The 12,538-nt window shown below is 44.5% G+C and overlaps 1 protein-coding gene across 1 annotated transcript in view; it reads left to right on the forward strand.

The window, feature by feature from the left end:
• RTF1 (RTF1 homolog, Paf1/RNA polymerase II complex component) overlaps positions 1–12,538 on the forward strand; it is a 67,529-nt gene that overhangs the window by 38,371 nt on the left and 16,620 nt on the right. Inside the window, exons 4-6 of the mRNA XM_008016959.3 lie at positions 3,221–3,425; positions 10,305–10,419; positions 11,702–11,813. Of these exons, the coding sequence (XP_008015150.1) occupies positions 3,221–3,425; positions 10,305–10,419; positions 11,702–11,813 (432 nt within the window). The remainder of the gene's footprint in view (positions 1–3,220; positions 3,426–10,304; positions 10,420–11,701; positions 11,814–12,538) is intronic.

Below are 12,538 nucleotides of genomic sequence, written 5' to 3' on the forward strand. Positions count from 1 at the left end.
TCACCATGTTAGTCAGGATGGTCTCAATCTCCTGACCTTGTGATCCGCCTGCCTCAGCCTCCCCAAGTGCTGGGATTACAGGTGTGAGCCACTGTGCCCGGCCGGAAAACAAAATTTTACAGTCTTAAACCTTCTCCCTATACATACTATTATGTAAAGAGGAAAAGGTGCCTTTACAAAGGGAAAATCTGCGAGACGCCACCTTTACCAAGTAATCTAAATTAAAATAATGGGACAAACAGATGTTAGGCCTTCCTGATGTGATACATTGAAAAGGACACAATTACTTATGGAGTATTCTTGCCAAAAATTCATAACCTGAATTATTTCTTAACAAATCAACCAAACCCAATGAAATGGACATTTGATAACTGTTGGTATTTCAACTTAAATTAACTAAAAATTAATGTTTAAAATTTAGTTTTCAGTTGCACTAGCCACATTTGAGTTTGTGAATACCCATATGTGGTGGCTGCTGTTCAGATAGACAAAATTTTCATCACCACCTTACGAAATTCTACTAGACAATTTTTTTGGGCTTATACTCTTGAAAAGTTCAGTGCACCAACAAGTGGATAAAGAAAATGTGTATGTATCCCGGCCGGGCGTGGTGGCTCACACCTGTAATCCTAGCACTTTGGGAGGCCGAGGCAGGTAGATCACAAGGTCAAGAGATCAAGACCATCCTGGCCAACATGGTGAAACCCTGTCTCTACTAAAAATGCAAAAATTAGCTGAGTGTGGTGGTGCATACCTGTAATCTCTAATACTTGGGAGGCTGAGGCAGGAGAATAGCTTGAACCAGGGAGTTAGAGGTTGCAGTGAGCCGAGATCACGCGACTGCATTCTAGTCTGCCGACAGAGCGGGACTCTGTCTCAAAAAAACAAAAAAAACTGTGTATGTATGCCATAGAATATTACTCAGCCATAAAAGGGAATGAAATGATGGCCTTTGCAGCAACTTATTGGAGCTGGAGGCCATTTTTCTAAGTGAAGTAACTTAGGAACGGAAAACCAAATAATTGTATGTTCTCATGTATAAGTGGTGTTTAAGCCATCAGGATGCAAAAGCATAGAATGGTATAATGGGGCCAGGTGTGGTGGCTCACACCTGTAGTCCCAGCACTTTGGGAGGCCAAGGCAGGTGGATCACTTGAGGTCAGGAGTTTGAGACAAGCCTGGCCAACATGGTGAGACCCCATCTCTGCTAAAAATACAAAAATTAGCCAGGCATGGTGGTACGACGCTCCTGTGGTCCCAGCTACTCAGTAGGAGGCTGAGCCACGAGAATCGCTTGAAGAGGAGGTTGCAGTGAGCCGAGATCAGGCGATAGAGTGAGACTCTGTCTCCAAAAAAAAAAAAAATGATATAATGGACTTTGGGGACTTAGGGAAGGAGTGAGGGATAAAAGACTAAATATTGGGCACAGTATGCACTGCTTGGGTGATAGGTACACCAAAATCTCAGAAATCACCACTAAAGAACTTATCTATGTAATCAGGCCAGGGGCGGTGGCTCACACCTGTAATCCCAGCACTTTGGGAGGCCAAGATAGGTGGATCACCTGAGGTCAGGAGTTTGAGACCAGCCGGACCAACATGGTGAAACCTCATCTTTACTAAAAATAGAAAAATTAGCCGGGCATGGTGGTATGTGCCTGTAGTCCCTGCTACTTGGGAGGTTGAGGCAGGAGAATTGCTTGAACCCAGGAGGTGGAGATTTCAGTGACTGAAATCAGCCTAGGCAATAAGAGTGAAACTCCGTCTCAAAAAAAAAAAAAAAAATGTCTGGGCACAGTGGTTCACACCTGTAATCCCAGCACTTTGGGAGGCTAAGGCGGGCAAATCATGAGGTCAGGAGATTGAGACCATCCTGGTTAACACGGTGAAACCCTGTCTCTATTTTAAAAATACAAAAAAATGAGCCAGGTGTGGTGGTGGGCACCCATAGTCCCAGCTACTCAGGAGACTGAGGCAGGAGAATGGCGTGAACCAGTGAGCCGAGATCGCGCCACTGCACTCCAGCCTGGGCAACAGAGCGAGACTCTGTCTCAAAAAAAAAAAAAAAAAACCTGGGGGCCGGGTGCAGTGGCTCACGCCTGTAATCCCAGCACTTTGGGAGGCCGAGGCAAGTGGATCACTTGAGGTCAGGAGTTCAAGACCAGCCTGGCCAACATGGTGAAACCCCATCTCTACTAAAAATACAAAAATTAGCTGAGCACCTGAGCTACTCGGGAGTCTGAGGCAAGAGAATTGCTTGAATCTGGGAGGTGGAGAATGCAGTGAGCTGAGATTGCGCCGCTGCACTCTAGCCTGGGTGACGAGCAAAAATTGTCTCAAACAAAATAGATAGGCCGGGCATGGTGACTCACTCCTGTAATCCCAGCACTTTGAGAGGTCGAGGTGAGTGGATCAAAAGATCGAGAGATCGAGACCATCCTGGCCCACATGGTGAAACCCCGTCTCTACTAAAAATACAAAAATTAGCTGGATGTGGTGGTGTGCACCTGTAGTCCCAGCTACTCAGGAGGCTGATGAGGCAGGAGAATTGCTTGAACCCGGGAGGTGGAGGTTGCAGTGAGCCAAGATCGCGCCACTGCACTCCACCCTGGGGCAGAGGGAGACTCCGTCTCAAAATAATAATAAAAAAAATAATAAGTTGGGACTGGGTGTGGTGGCTCATGCCTGTAATCCCAGCACTTTGGGAGGCAAGACAGGAGGACTGCTTGAGCCCAGGAGTTCAAGACCAGCCTGGGCAACAAAGTGAGACCCCCAACTCTATTTAAAAAGTAAAAATAAATACGTCAGGCACAGTGGCTCACGCCTGTAATCCCAGCACTGGGAGGCTGAGGTGGGCAGATCACCTGAGGTTAGTTCGAGACCAGTCTGACCAATATGGCGAAACCCTGTCTCCAATAAAAATAGAAAATCAGCCGGGTGTGGTGGCACACACCTGTAATCCCTACTACTTGGGAGGCTAAGGCAGGAGAATCACTTGAACCCGGGGGGTGGAGGTTGCAGTGAGCTGAGATTATGCCACTTGCACTCCAGCCTGGGCAATAAGAGCAAAACTCCATCTCAAAGAAAAAAAGTGAAAACAAGTAAAATAACAAACTTATTTTACTGTAGCCTGAAGAAGGGTGATGTTGTCAACATTGTGGAGCCACTGTGGCCTGTCTGCTGGAGCACAGTGTAATCTTGTGTTTGGGCCTTTGTTGCAGGTGAAGTGTCAGACTCTGACAGCAACAGCTCCTCTTCCAGTTCAGATTCAGACTCTTCCTCAGAAGATGAAGAGTTCCATGATGGCTATGGAGAAGACCTCATGGGAGATGAGGAAGACAGGGCCCGTCTGGAACAGATGACAGAGAAAGAGAGAGAGCAAGAACTGTTCAATCGCATAGAGAAGAGGGAGGTGTTGAAAAGAAGGTAAGGTTGAGTCCTCGTTGTGCCCCCCCGCCCCCACCTTTTCCGTTCATCTCTTTTCTCATACTTCCTCTCTCCTTCACACCTGTCCTACATATGGAGACTGCATTTGGAGTTGATTGTTAACATGATGAGAGGAAATGATGTATTAAATTTCAATCACATTTATTTACTCAGTGCCACTGACTTTATTTACTAATGTACGTTATTCAGAAGGTTTTATTCATATTATTTATGTGCATTATTTAATCTTCACAACTGCTCTGTGAAGTTGGTTATACCGTATTACAGAGGTAGAAGCTTAGGCTTAGAGACATTAGGTAACTAAAGAGTAGGCTGCAGGAAGGGAGAGACTTTGTCCTTTTCGCCATTCTATTCCTGGTGCCTGGAAGGGGACCTGCCACAGAGATACGCACTAAATACTTGTTGAGCGAATGAATGAAGAAACTTGCCCGAGGTGATGGAGGTGGTAAGTGCTAGAACTGAATTTCAAACCTGGGACCATCTGACACCATAAAACACACTGTGGCCACGTCCTCTCCTGCCTCACATTTCCTGTTATTTTACCTATTCTGTAACACAGCACTACAGGCAGCATTCTAACGAGAATTACACACTTTGGGAGGCCAAGGTGGATGGATCACCAGAGGTCAGGAGTTCTAAACCAGCCTGGCCAACATGGTGAACTCATCTCTACTAAAAATACAAAAAAATTAGCCTGGTGTGGTGGTGTGCACCTATAGTCCCAGCTACTCAGGAGGCTGAGGCAGGAAAATTGCTTCAACCTGGGAGATGGTGGTTGCAGTGAGCTGAGATGGCGCCACAGCACTCTAGCCTTGGTGAAAGCAAGACTCTGTCTCAATAAAAAGCAAAAATAAAAATAAATAAATAAATGGAATTACAGGCCAAGTGTGGTGGCTCACACCTGTAATCCCTGCACTTTGGGAGGCCGAGGCGGGTAGATCACTTGAAGTCAGGAGTTCGAGACCAGCCTGGCCAACATGGTGAAACCCATCTCTACTAAAAATACAAAAAATTAGCCGAGCCTGGTGGCACGCACCTGTAATCCCAGCTATTCAGAATCCTGAGGCAGGAGAATGACTTGAACCCAGGAGGCGGAGGTTGCAGTGGGCCAAGATTACACCACTGGACTCCAGCCTAGGTGACAGAGGGACACTCCGTCTTAAAAAAAATAATAAAGGGAATTGCAGACCTGGAGCGGTGGCTTACACCTGTAATCCCAGCACTTTGGGAGGCCGAGGTGGGTGGATCACTTGATTCCAGGAATTCAAGACCAGTCTTAGCAATATGGCAAAACCCTGTCTCCTACAAAAAATAGTCAGGCATGGTGGCCCATGCCTGTAGTCCCAGGTACTTGGGAGGCTGAGTCAAGCAGGAGTATCATTTCAGCCCGGAATGTGGAGTTTGCAATGAGCTGAGATTGCACCACTGCACTTCAGCCTGGGTGACAGAGTGAGACCCTGTGTCAAGAAAAAGGGAGGGGAATTACAGAGATTGTCTGTCTTGATAAAGATCAGTACATGATTTGATTTCTACTAAGCAAAAAGTATTGAGGTAATCATAAGGTTGCCTTGGTTTTAGAACACGAATACAGTAATGATTGAGAGTAATGTGGGAACACATCAAATGATATATAAAAATTAAATGAACAAATGGTGTTTTAAAGCTTTGTATTTTACAAATTGGCTTCAAATTGTTCAAGCTCCTAGGTTGAAAAAATTTCCCAAATTCTTATTTGGAGCCCTGTCTTCACAGGATTCAAGACTTGGAATTTCTCCTCATTATGTAGAAGTTAGGTATCTGACTACCCTCTAACACAGTTTTTGTATTTTTTAAAAAAGTCAAATGTTAAATTGCTTTTTGGTATTTAGAAGCTGCTTCAATGTTTTCAACTTTTGCCATGTTTTAAATGGAAAAGTTTTAAATATGGCAGTAGTTCTTCCTTATCTCCTAACAGAATTTCAAGGTAAAAATAAACTTGGCTTTTGTCTTGGAAATAAAATAGCCCTCAGAATGAGGATCCTACCTATTTAATCTCATGAAAGGAAAATAGAAGCATTTTCTTTGGCAGCAGTTAGTTCCTTTTCATCTGGGAGTTTTGTTTGTCCCTTCTGGAGACCATATTAAGTATGCCGAGTTATCCTAGAGAAGAATGTTTGGCTTTCAGTCAGCAGCAAGCAATAGACATTTGATTTTTGTTTTTTTGGTTTTTGTGTGTGTGTGTTTCTTGTTTTTTGTTTTTTTTGAGACAGACTTTTGTTCTTGTTGCCGACTGGAGTGCAGTGGCACGATCTCGGCTCACCACAGCCTCCACTTCCTGGGTTCAAGCGATTCTCCTGCCTCAGCCTCCCAAGTAGCTGGGATTACAGATGCCCGCCACCACGCCTGGCTAATTTTTGTATTTTTAGTAGAGATGGGGTTTCACCATGTTGGCCAGGCTGGTCTCAAACTCCTGACCTCAAGTGATCCACCCTCCTCGGCCTCCCAAAGTGCTGGGATTACAGGCATGAGCCACCACACTCGGCCTCAACATTTATTTTGAGTGTGAATGCTTCCAAGTTACCTATATTGGAACTATTAAATAGGACTTAATAAACTGTGCTGGAGTTGCCAGACGGTTTAAAATTTGCATGTCTGAACTGTGGAAAGCATAGCAAGATGTTGTCATGTAAGGCCAATAAGTCCTATGACAAAATCACAAAGTAGCTCAAGGGTAATAGGCGGTTTGTCTCAAACTTAGTTTTTATGTTTTTCACCTTATGTGAATGAGACTGTTGACTGATTCAGTGACTTTTAGAAAATATTTTGTTTTTTTAGACATAGTCTGGCTTTGTCATCCAGGCTGGAGTGCAGTGGTGTGAACTCAGCTCTCTACAATTGCCACCTCTTGGATTCAAGCCAGCCTCCCACCTCAGCCTCCCAAGTAGCTGGGTCTACAGGCTACCATGCCTGGCTAATATTTTTTTCTTTCCTTTTTTTTTTTGAGATGGAGTTTTACTCTGTTGCCCAGGGTGGAATGCAGTGACACAATCTCAACTCACGCAATCTCCACTTCCCAGGTTCAGTGATTCTCCTGCCTCAGCCTCCTGTGTAGCTGGGATTACAGGCACACGCCACCACACCCGGCTAATTTTTTGTTGTTGTTGTTGTTGGGGGGATGGAGTTTTGCTCTTGTTGCCCAGGCTGGAGTGCAGTGGCACAATCTCTGCTCACTGCAACCTCCGCCTCCCAGGTTCAAGCAATTATCCCACCTCAGCCTCCCCTTTGGCTGGAACTACAGGCGCCCACCACCACACCGGCTAATTTTTGTATTTTTAGTAGAGACGGGGTTTCACTATGTTGGCCAGGCTGGTCTCCAACTCCTGACCTCAGATGATCCACCTGCCTCGGCCTCCCAAATTGCTGGGATTACAGGCGTAGGCCACTGTGCCTAGCCAGTTTTTGTGTTTTAAGTAGAGACAGGGCTTCACTATGTTGGCCAGGCTGGTTTCCAAGTCCTGACCTTAAATGATCCTCCTGTCTTGGCCCCCCAAACTGCCAGGATCACAGGCGTGAGCTACCACACCTGGCCTGGCCTGGCTGATTTTTCTTTTTTCTTTTTTTTTGAGACGGAGTCTCGCTCTGTCTCCCAGGCTGGAGTGCAGTGGTGTGATCTCGGCTCACTGCAAGCTCCACCTCCCAGGTTCACACCATTCTCCTGCCTCAGCCTCCCTAGTAGCTGGGTCTATAGGCGCCAGCCACCACGCCTGGCTAATTTTTTGTATTTTTAGTAGAGACGGGGTTTCACTGTGTTAGCCAGGATGGTCTTGATCTCCTGACCTTGTGATCCGCCCACCTTGGCCTCCCGAAGTGCTGGGATTACACAGGCCTGAGCCACCCTGCCCAGCAGCCTGGCTAATTTTTTATATTGGCCAGACTGGTCTGGAATTCCTGACCTCAGGTGATCCACCCACCTTGGATTTCCAAAGTGCTGGGATTAGAGGCATGAGCCACCTCTCCTGGCGCTGTATTTTTTTGTTGTTGTTGTTGCTGTTGTTGTAGGGAGTGGGTTTGCCATGTTGCCCAGGCTGGTCTTGAACTCCTGACCTCAAGCAATTTGTCCACCTCAGCTTCCCAAAATGCTGGGGTTACAGGTGTGAATCACCACCCCCAGCTTCAGTGATTTTTTTTCAGTGACTGTAAGAATGGTTTAGTGTGCTGATTATTGAGACAGAGGTTCAGAGCCATCATAGAAAATTGATATTTTTGTAGTTCATTTGTTTAGCTTCAGGGCAGTGCAATATGGAAACTCTGGAATTTCCTGTATCTTTTTTACTTAAAAGGTCTTTATATGGATCGCGTTTAATCTTCGTAGTCTTTTTATGTAAGCACCATGAGCATCCTGTTCTCTAGCCAGCAGCACCAGTAGTGAGATGTCATTTTCAGTTGTTAGATTCTTCATGGGGGCAGGAAGCATAAAAGGGAGCCTGGTTGTAGAAAGGGCATTGCAGTCAGAAGGTCTAGGTTCAAGTTAGACTCGCTGGCGGGGTGATCGGAGTTAAATCTCTTTCTCTTCTGACCTCAGTTTCCTCCTCAGGGGTTGTTGTAAACCTCAAGTGAGATGATATACATAAGAACATTATGTAAATGTAAACTATCACTGACTCTAAAAAAATAACTTTGTTTAAAATAGCCCACTTAAAGTGTATAATTCAGTGGTTTTTATATGTCCACAGAGCTGTGCAATCACCACCACAATTAATTCTAGAGCATTTTATCACTCCTCTATTTCCCCATAAGCCTCCCAGCCCTAGGCAACCACTAATCTCCTTTCTGCCTCTCTAGAGTTGCCTATTCTGGATATATTTATTATTATTGTTGTTATCGAGACAGGGTCTCGTTCCATCACCCAGGCTGGAGTGCCGTGGCGTGATTATAGTAAACTGAAGCCTCGATCTCCTGTGTTCAAGCAATCCTCCCGCCTCAGTCTCCAAGTAGCTGGGACTATAGGGGTGTGCCACCACCTGGCCAATTTTTAAAACTTTTATTAAAGACGAGGTCTCACTGTGTTGTCCAGGCTGATCTTGAACTCCTGGCCTCAAGCAATCCTGCTGCCTCGGCCTCCCAAAGTGTTTAGATTACAGGCATTAGCCACCATGCCCGACCTGGATATTTTACATAAATGGAATCATAATATGCAGTCTTTTGTGACTGACTTCTTTCACTTAGTGTGTTTTTGAGGTTTATCCATTTAGCATGCATTAGTACTTCACTCCTTTTAATGTCTGAGTAATATTCCATTTTATGTATATACCACATTTTGTTTATCCATCCATCTATTGATTAATATTTGTGGTGTTTCCTCCTTTTTGCTATTGTGACTAGTGCTGCTGTGAACATTTAATACAACAATTTGAGTACCTATTTTCAGATCTTTTGAGTGTGTACTGGAAAGTAGAATTGCTGGCTCATATGATAACTCTGACTTTTTGAGAAACTGCTGTTGCGCCATTTTAGATTCCCATCAGCAATAAGTGTTCTAGTTTCTCCACATCTTCACTAACACTAACAGTTGTCATTTACTTGTTCTGTTGTTGTTGAGACAGGGCTTCACTCTGTTGCCCAGGCTAGCTAGAGTCCAGTGGGATGATCATGGTTTGCTGCAGCCTGAATTTCCTGGGCTCAAGCAGTTCTCCCACCTCAGCCTGCCAGGTAGCTGGGACTACAAGCATGTACCACCATGTCCAGCCAATTTTTAAAATTTTTGTAGAGACAGGGTCTCACCATGTTGTCCAGGCTGGTCTCCAACTCCTGGACTGAAGTGATCCTCCTGCCTTGGCCTCCCAAAGTACTGGAATTACAGGTGCGAGCCACCGTGCCTGGCCCTCCTCTTTGTGATAATAGCCATCCTGGTGGGTGTGAAATGGTCTGTCATTGTGTGGTTTTTGTTGTTGTTTGTTTGTTGTTTGTTTTCGAGGTGGAGTCTCACTCTGTCGTCCAGGCTGGAGTGCAGTGGCGCGATCTTGGCTCACTGCAACCTCCGCCTTCTGGGTTCAGGCGATTCTCCTGCCTCAGCCTCCTGAGTAGCTGCGATTACAGGCATGTGCCATCACGCCTGGCAAATTTTTGTATTTTTAGTAGGGATGGGGTTTCACCATTTTGACCAGAATGATCTCAATCTCCTGACCTCGTGATCTGCCTACCTTGGTTTCCCAAAGTGCTGGGATTACAGGTGCGAGCCACCGCGCCTGGCCTGTTTGTTTGTTTTTTTGAGATGGAGTCTCACTTTGTCGCCCAGGCTAGAGTGGCGCAGATGAGTACAGCAATATCCTATATATGTTCTCTCTCTCTCTTTTTTTTTTTTTTTGAAACAGATTCTTGCTCTGTCGCTAGGTTGAAGTGCAGTGGTGAGATCTTGGCTCATTGCAACCTCTGCCTCCCGGTTTAAAGCGATTCTCCTGCCTCAGCCTTCCAAATAGCTGGGGCTACAGGCGTGCACCACCATGCCCAGCTAATTTTTGTATTTTTAGTAGAGATGGGGTTTCACCATGTTGGCCAGGGTGGTCTTGATCTCTTGATCTCCTGATCTGCCCGCCTTGGCCTCTCAAAGTGCTGGGATTACAGGTGTGAGCCACTGTGCCTGGCCCATATTCTCTCATTTTAAACATATTCCAACTTAATGCAATAAAATATTTTATATTTTGTTGTAATTAACATATTAAATATTTTTAATGTACTTAAAAGGTACATGAGAGTTTCTTGCAGGAAAGCCAAAATATCTAGTAGCTCCTTTCCCTTAGTTCCTTTCTCCTATCTAATAGAAATCAATTTTTACATACATTTCATTGCTAGTTAAAAATCAAACAAATATCTTTTAACCAGATTTGAAATCAAGAAAAAACTAAAAACAGCCAAAAAGAAAGAAAAGAAAGAAAAGAAGAAAAAGCAAGAAGAGGAGCAAGAAAAGAAAAAGCTGACACAGATTCAAGAATCTCAGGTAGGAGATTCAGTGTTCTTCATTGTCCAAAGAATAAACCTCTGTTTTGAGTGTGTGTGTGTGTGTGTGTGTGTGTGTAAAAGGTGGGTTTATATTAATCAGCCTAAGCTTATTAGTACAAGACTTGTGGCATGGTATCATTAATCTCTGGACATATCTCAGTGTTTCACCATCAGCTGTGCTATTAACTCCTTAGCACTTTTTCCTTTCCTTTTTTTTTCTTTTTCTTTTTTTATTTCTTTTTCCCTTTCCTTCCCTTTCCTTCCTCCTTCCCTTTCTCCATCCCGTCCTCCTTCCCATCCTCCTTCCCGTCCTCCTTCCTTCTCTGGTCTCGTTATGTTGCCCAGGCTGGCGTACAGTGGCTATTCACTGGCACGGTCATAACACACTGTAGCCTCAAACTCCTAGTCTCAAGCAATCCTCCTGAGTTGCTGAGACTACAGGCATATGCCACTGTGCCCAGCTTTCACTGAAGTCTGCATTTAAAAAGCAGCCCTCAGCTGCAGTGACTCACACCTGTAATCCCAGCACTTTGGGAGGCCGAGGCGGACAGATCACTCAAGGCCAGGAGTTTGAGACCAGCCTGGCCAACATGGTGAAATCCCATCTCTACTAAAAATACAAAAATTAGCCTGGCACGGTGGCTCATGCCTTTAATCCCAGCTACTCAGGAGGCTGAGACACAAGAATTGCTTGAGCCTCAGAGGCAAAGGTTGCAGTGAGCTGAGATCGTGCCATGGCACTCCAGCCTGGGCAGAAGAGTGAGGCTCTGTTTAAAAAAAAAGCAGCCCACTAGTGAGTGAGCATCCCTTAAGGAAAAGTTGGTAAACAGCCTGTCCTAGGTAGCCAGCTGCTTATGATGTTTACTTAGATGGATGTCATCCTTTACTTGGTATAAATATAGCTGGGAAAGTAATCTGTATTTATCATCAAAATGATAAATGAGACTCCATCTCAGAAAAAAAAAAAAAAAAGATAATGTGGGGCTGAGTGTAGTGGCTCATGCCTGTAATCCCAACATTAGCTGTGTTCTAGCGTGTTCTTCCAGAAAGAGTTTATTTGGATAATTCTTGAACTTGCTATTAGGCATTTTGGACAGGACTTATTTTACTGCGCTATCCTCTTTGTCCACAAGAGGGTGCTCTCTCCCGTTACACTACAAGCTCTAAGTTTCTGCAACCCATATAGAGTAACGCTGGAGGACTAAATGCATTAAGTGGGTTTAGAGAATCTTATCAGCTGTTGGTAAAGAGGGCCATCCTATATATCCTTCCCTTCCTAGGTAACATCCCACAACAAGGAACGGCGTTCCAAGCGGGATGAGAAACTAGATAAGAAATCTCAAGCCATGGAGGAGCTAAAAGCAGAGCGAGAAAAACGAAAGAACAGAACAGGTAAGGGGGGAAAGGTAATGGCTACTTTGTGTCTTTATATGATTTGACTTCCTGGTGTCCGTTTTTATTTTGCCCTCTTGTTGTGTCTTTCTCATATAAAATTCCAACACAGGCTGGGCGCGGTGGCTCACGCCTGTAATCCCAGCATTTTGGGAGGCTGAGGTGGGCAGATCACGAGATCAGGAGTTCAAGACCAGCCTGGCTAACATGGTGAAACCCCATCTCTACTAAAAATACAAAAAAATTAGCCGGGTGTGGTGGCACGTGCCTGTAATCCTAGCTACTCGGGAGGCTGAGGCAGGAGAATCGCTTGAACCCAGGAGACGGAGGTTGCAGTGAGCTGAGACTGCGCCACTGCACTCCAGCCTGGCAACACAGCAAGACTCCCGTCTCAAATAAATAAAATAAATAAATAAATAAATAACATTCCAACATATACCGAGAATAGTACAATAAACATCCACGAACCCATCATCCAGCCTCAGCAGTCAGCTCTTGGCCAGTCTTGTTAAATCTATAATCTTTTCATCAGATTATTTTAAAGCAAATACCAGCATTATATTTTAACCATAAATATTTCAATATGTTCCTCTAAAAGATAAGTACTTTTCTTTTGTTTTAAACCTAACTATAATACCATTATTACACCTAAAAATAACAATGAACTCTTTATCAAATATCTAGTCAGTGTTCAAATTTTTCTATTTGTATTGTAATTCAAAAAA

Source organism: Chlorocebus sabaeus, chromosome 26 (assembly GCF_047675955.1).
Source record: "Chlorocebus sabaeus isolate Y175 chromosome 26, mChlSab1.0.hap1, whole genome shotgun sequence".
In the NCBI taxonomy this organism is placed as follows: domain Eukaryota; kingdom Metazoa; phylum Chordata; class Mammalia; order Primates; family Cercopithecidae; genus Chlorocebus; species Chlorocebus sabaeus.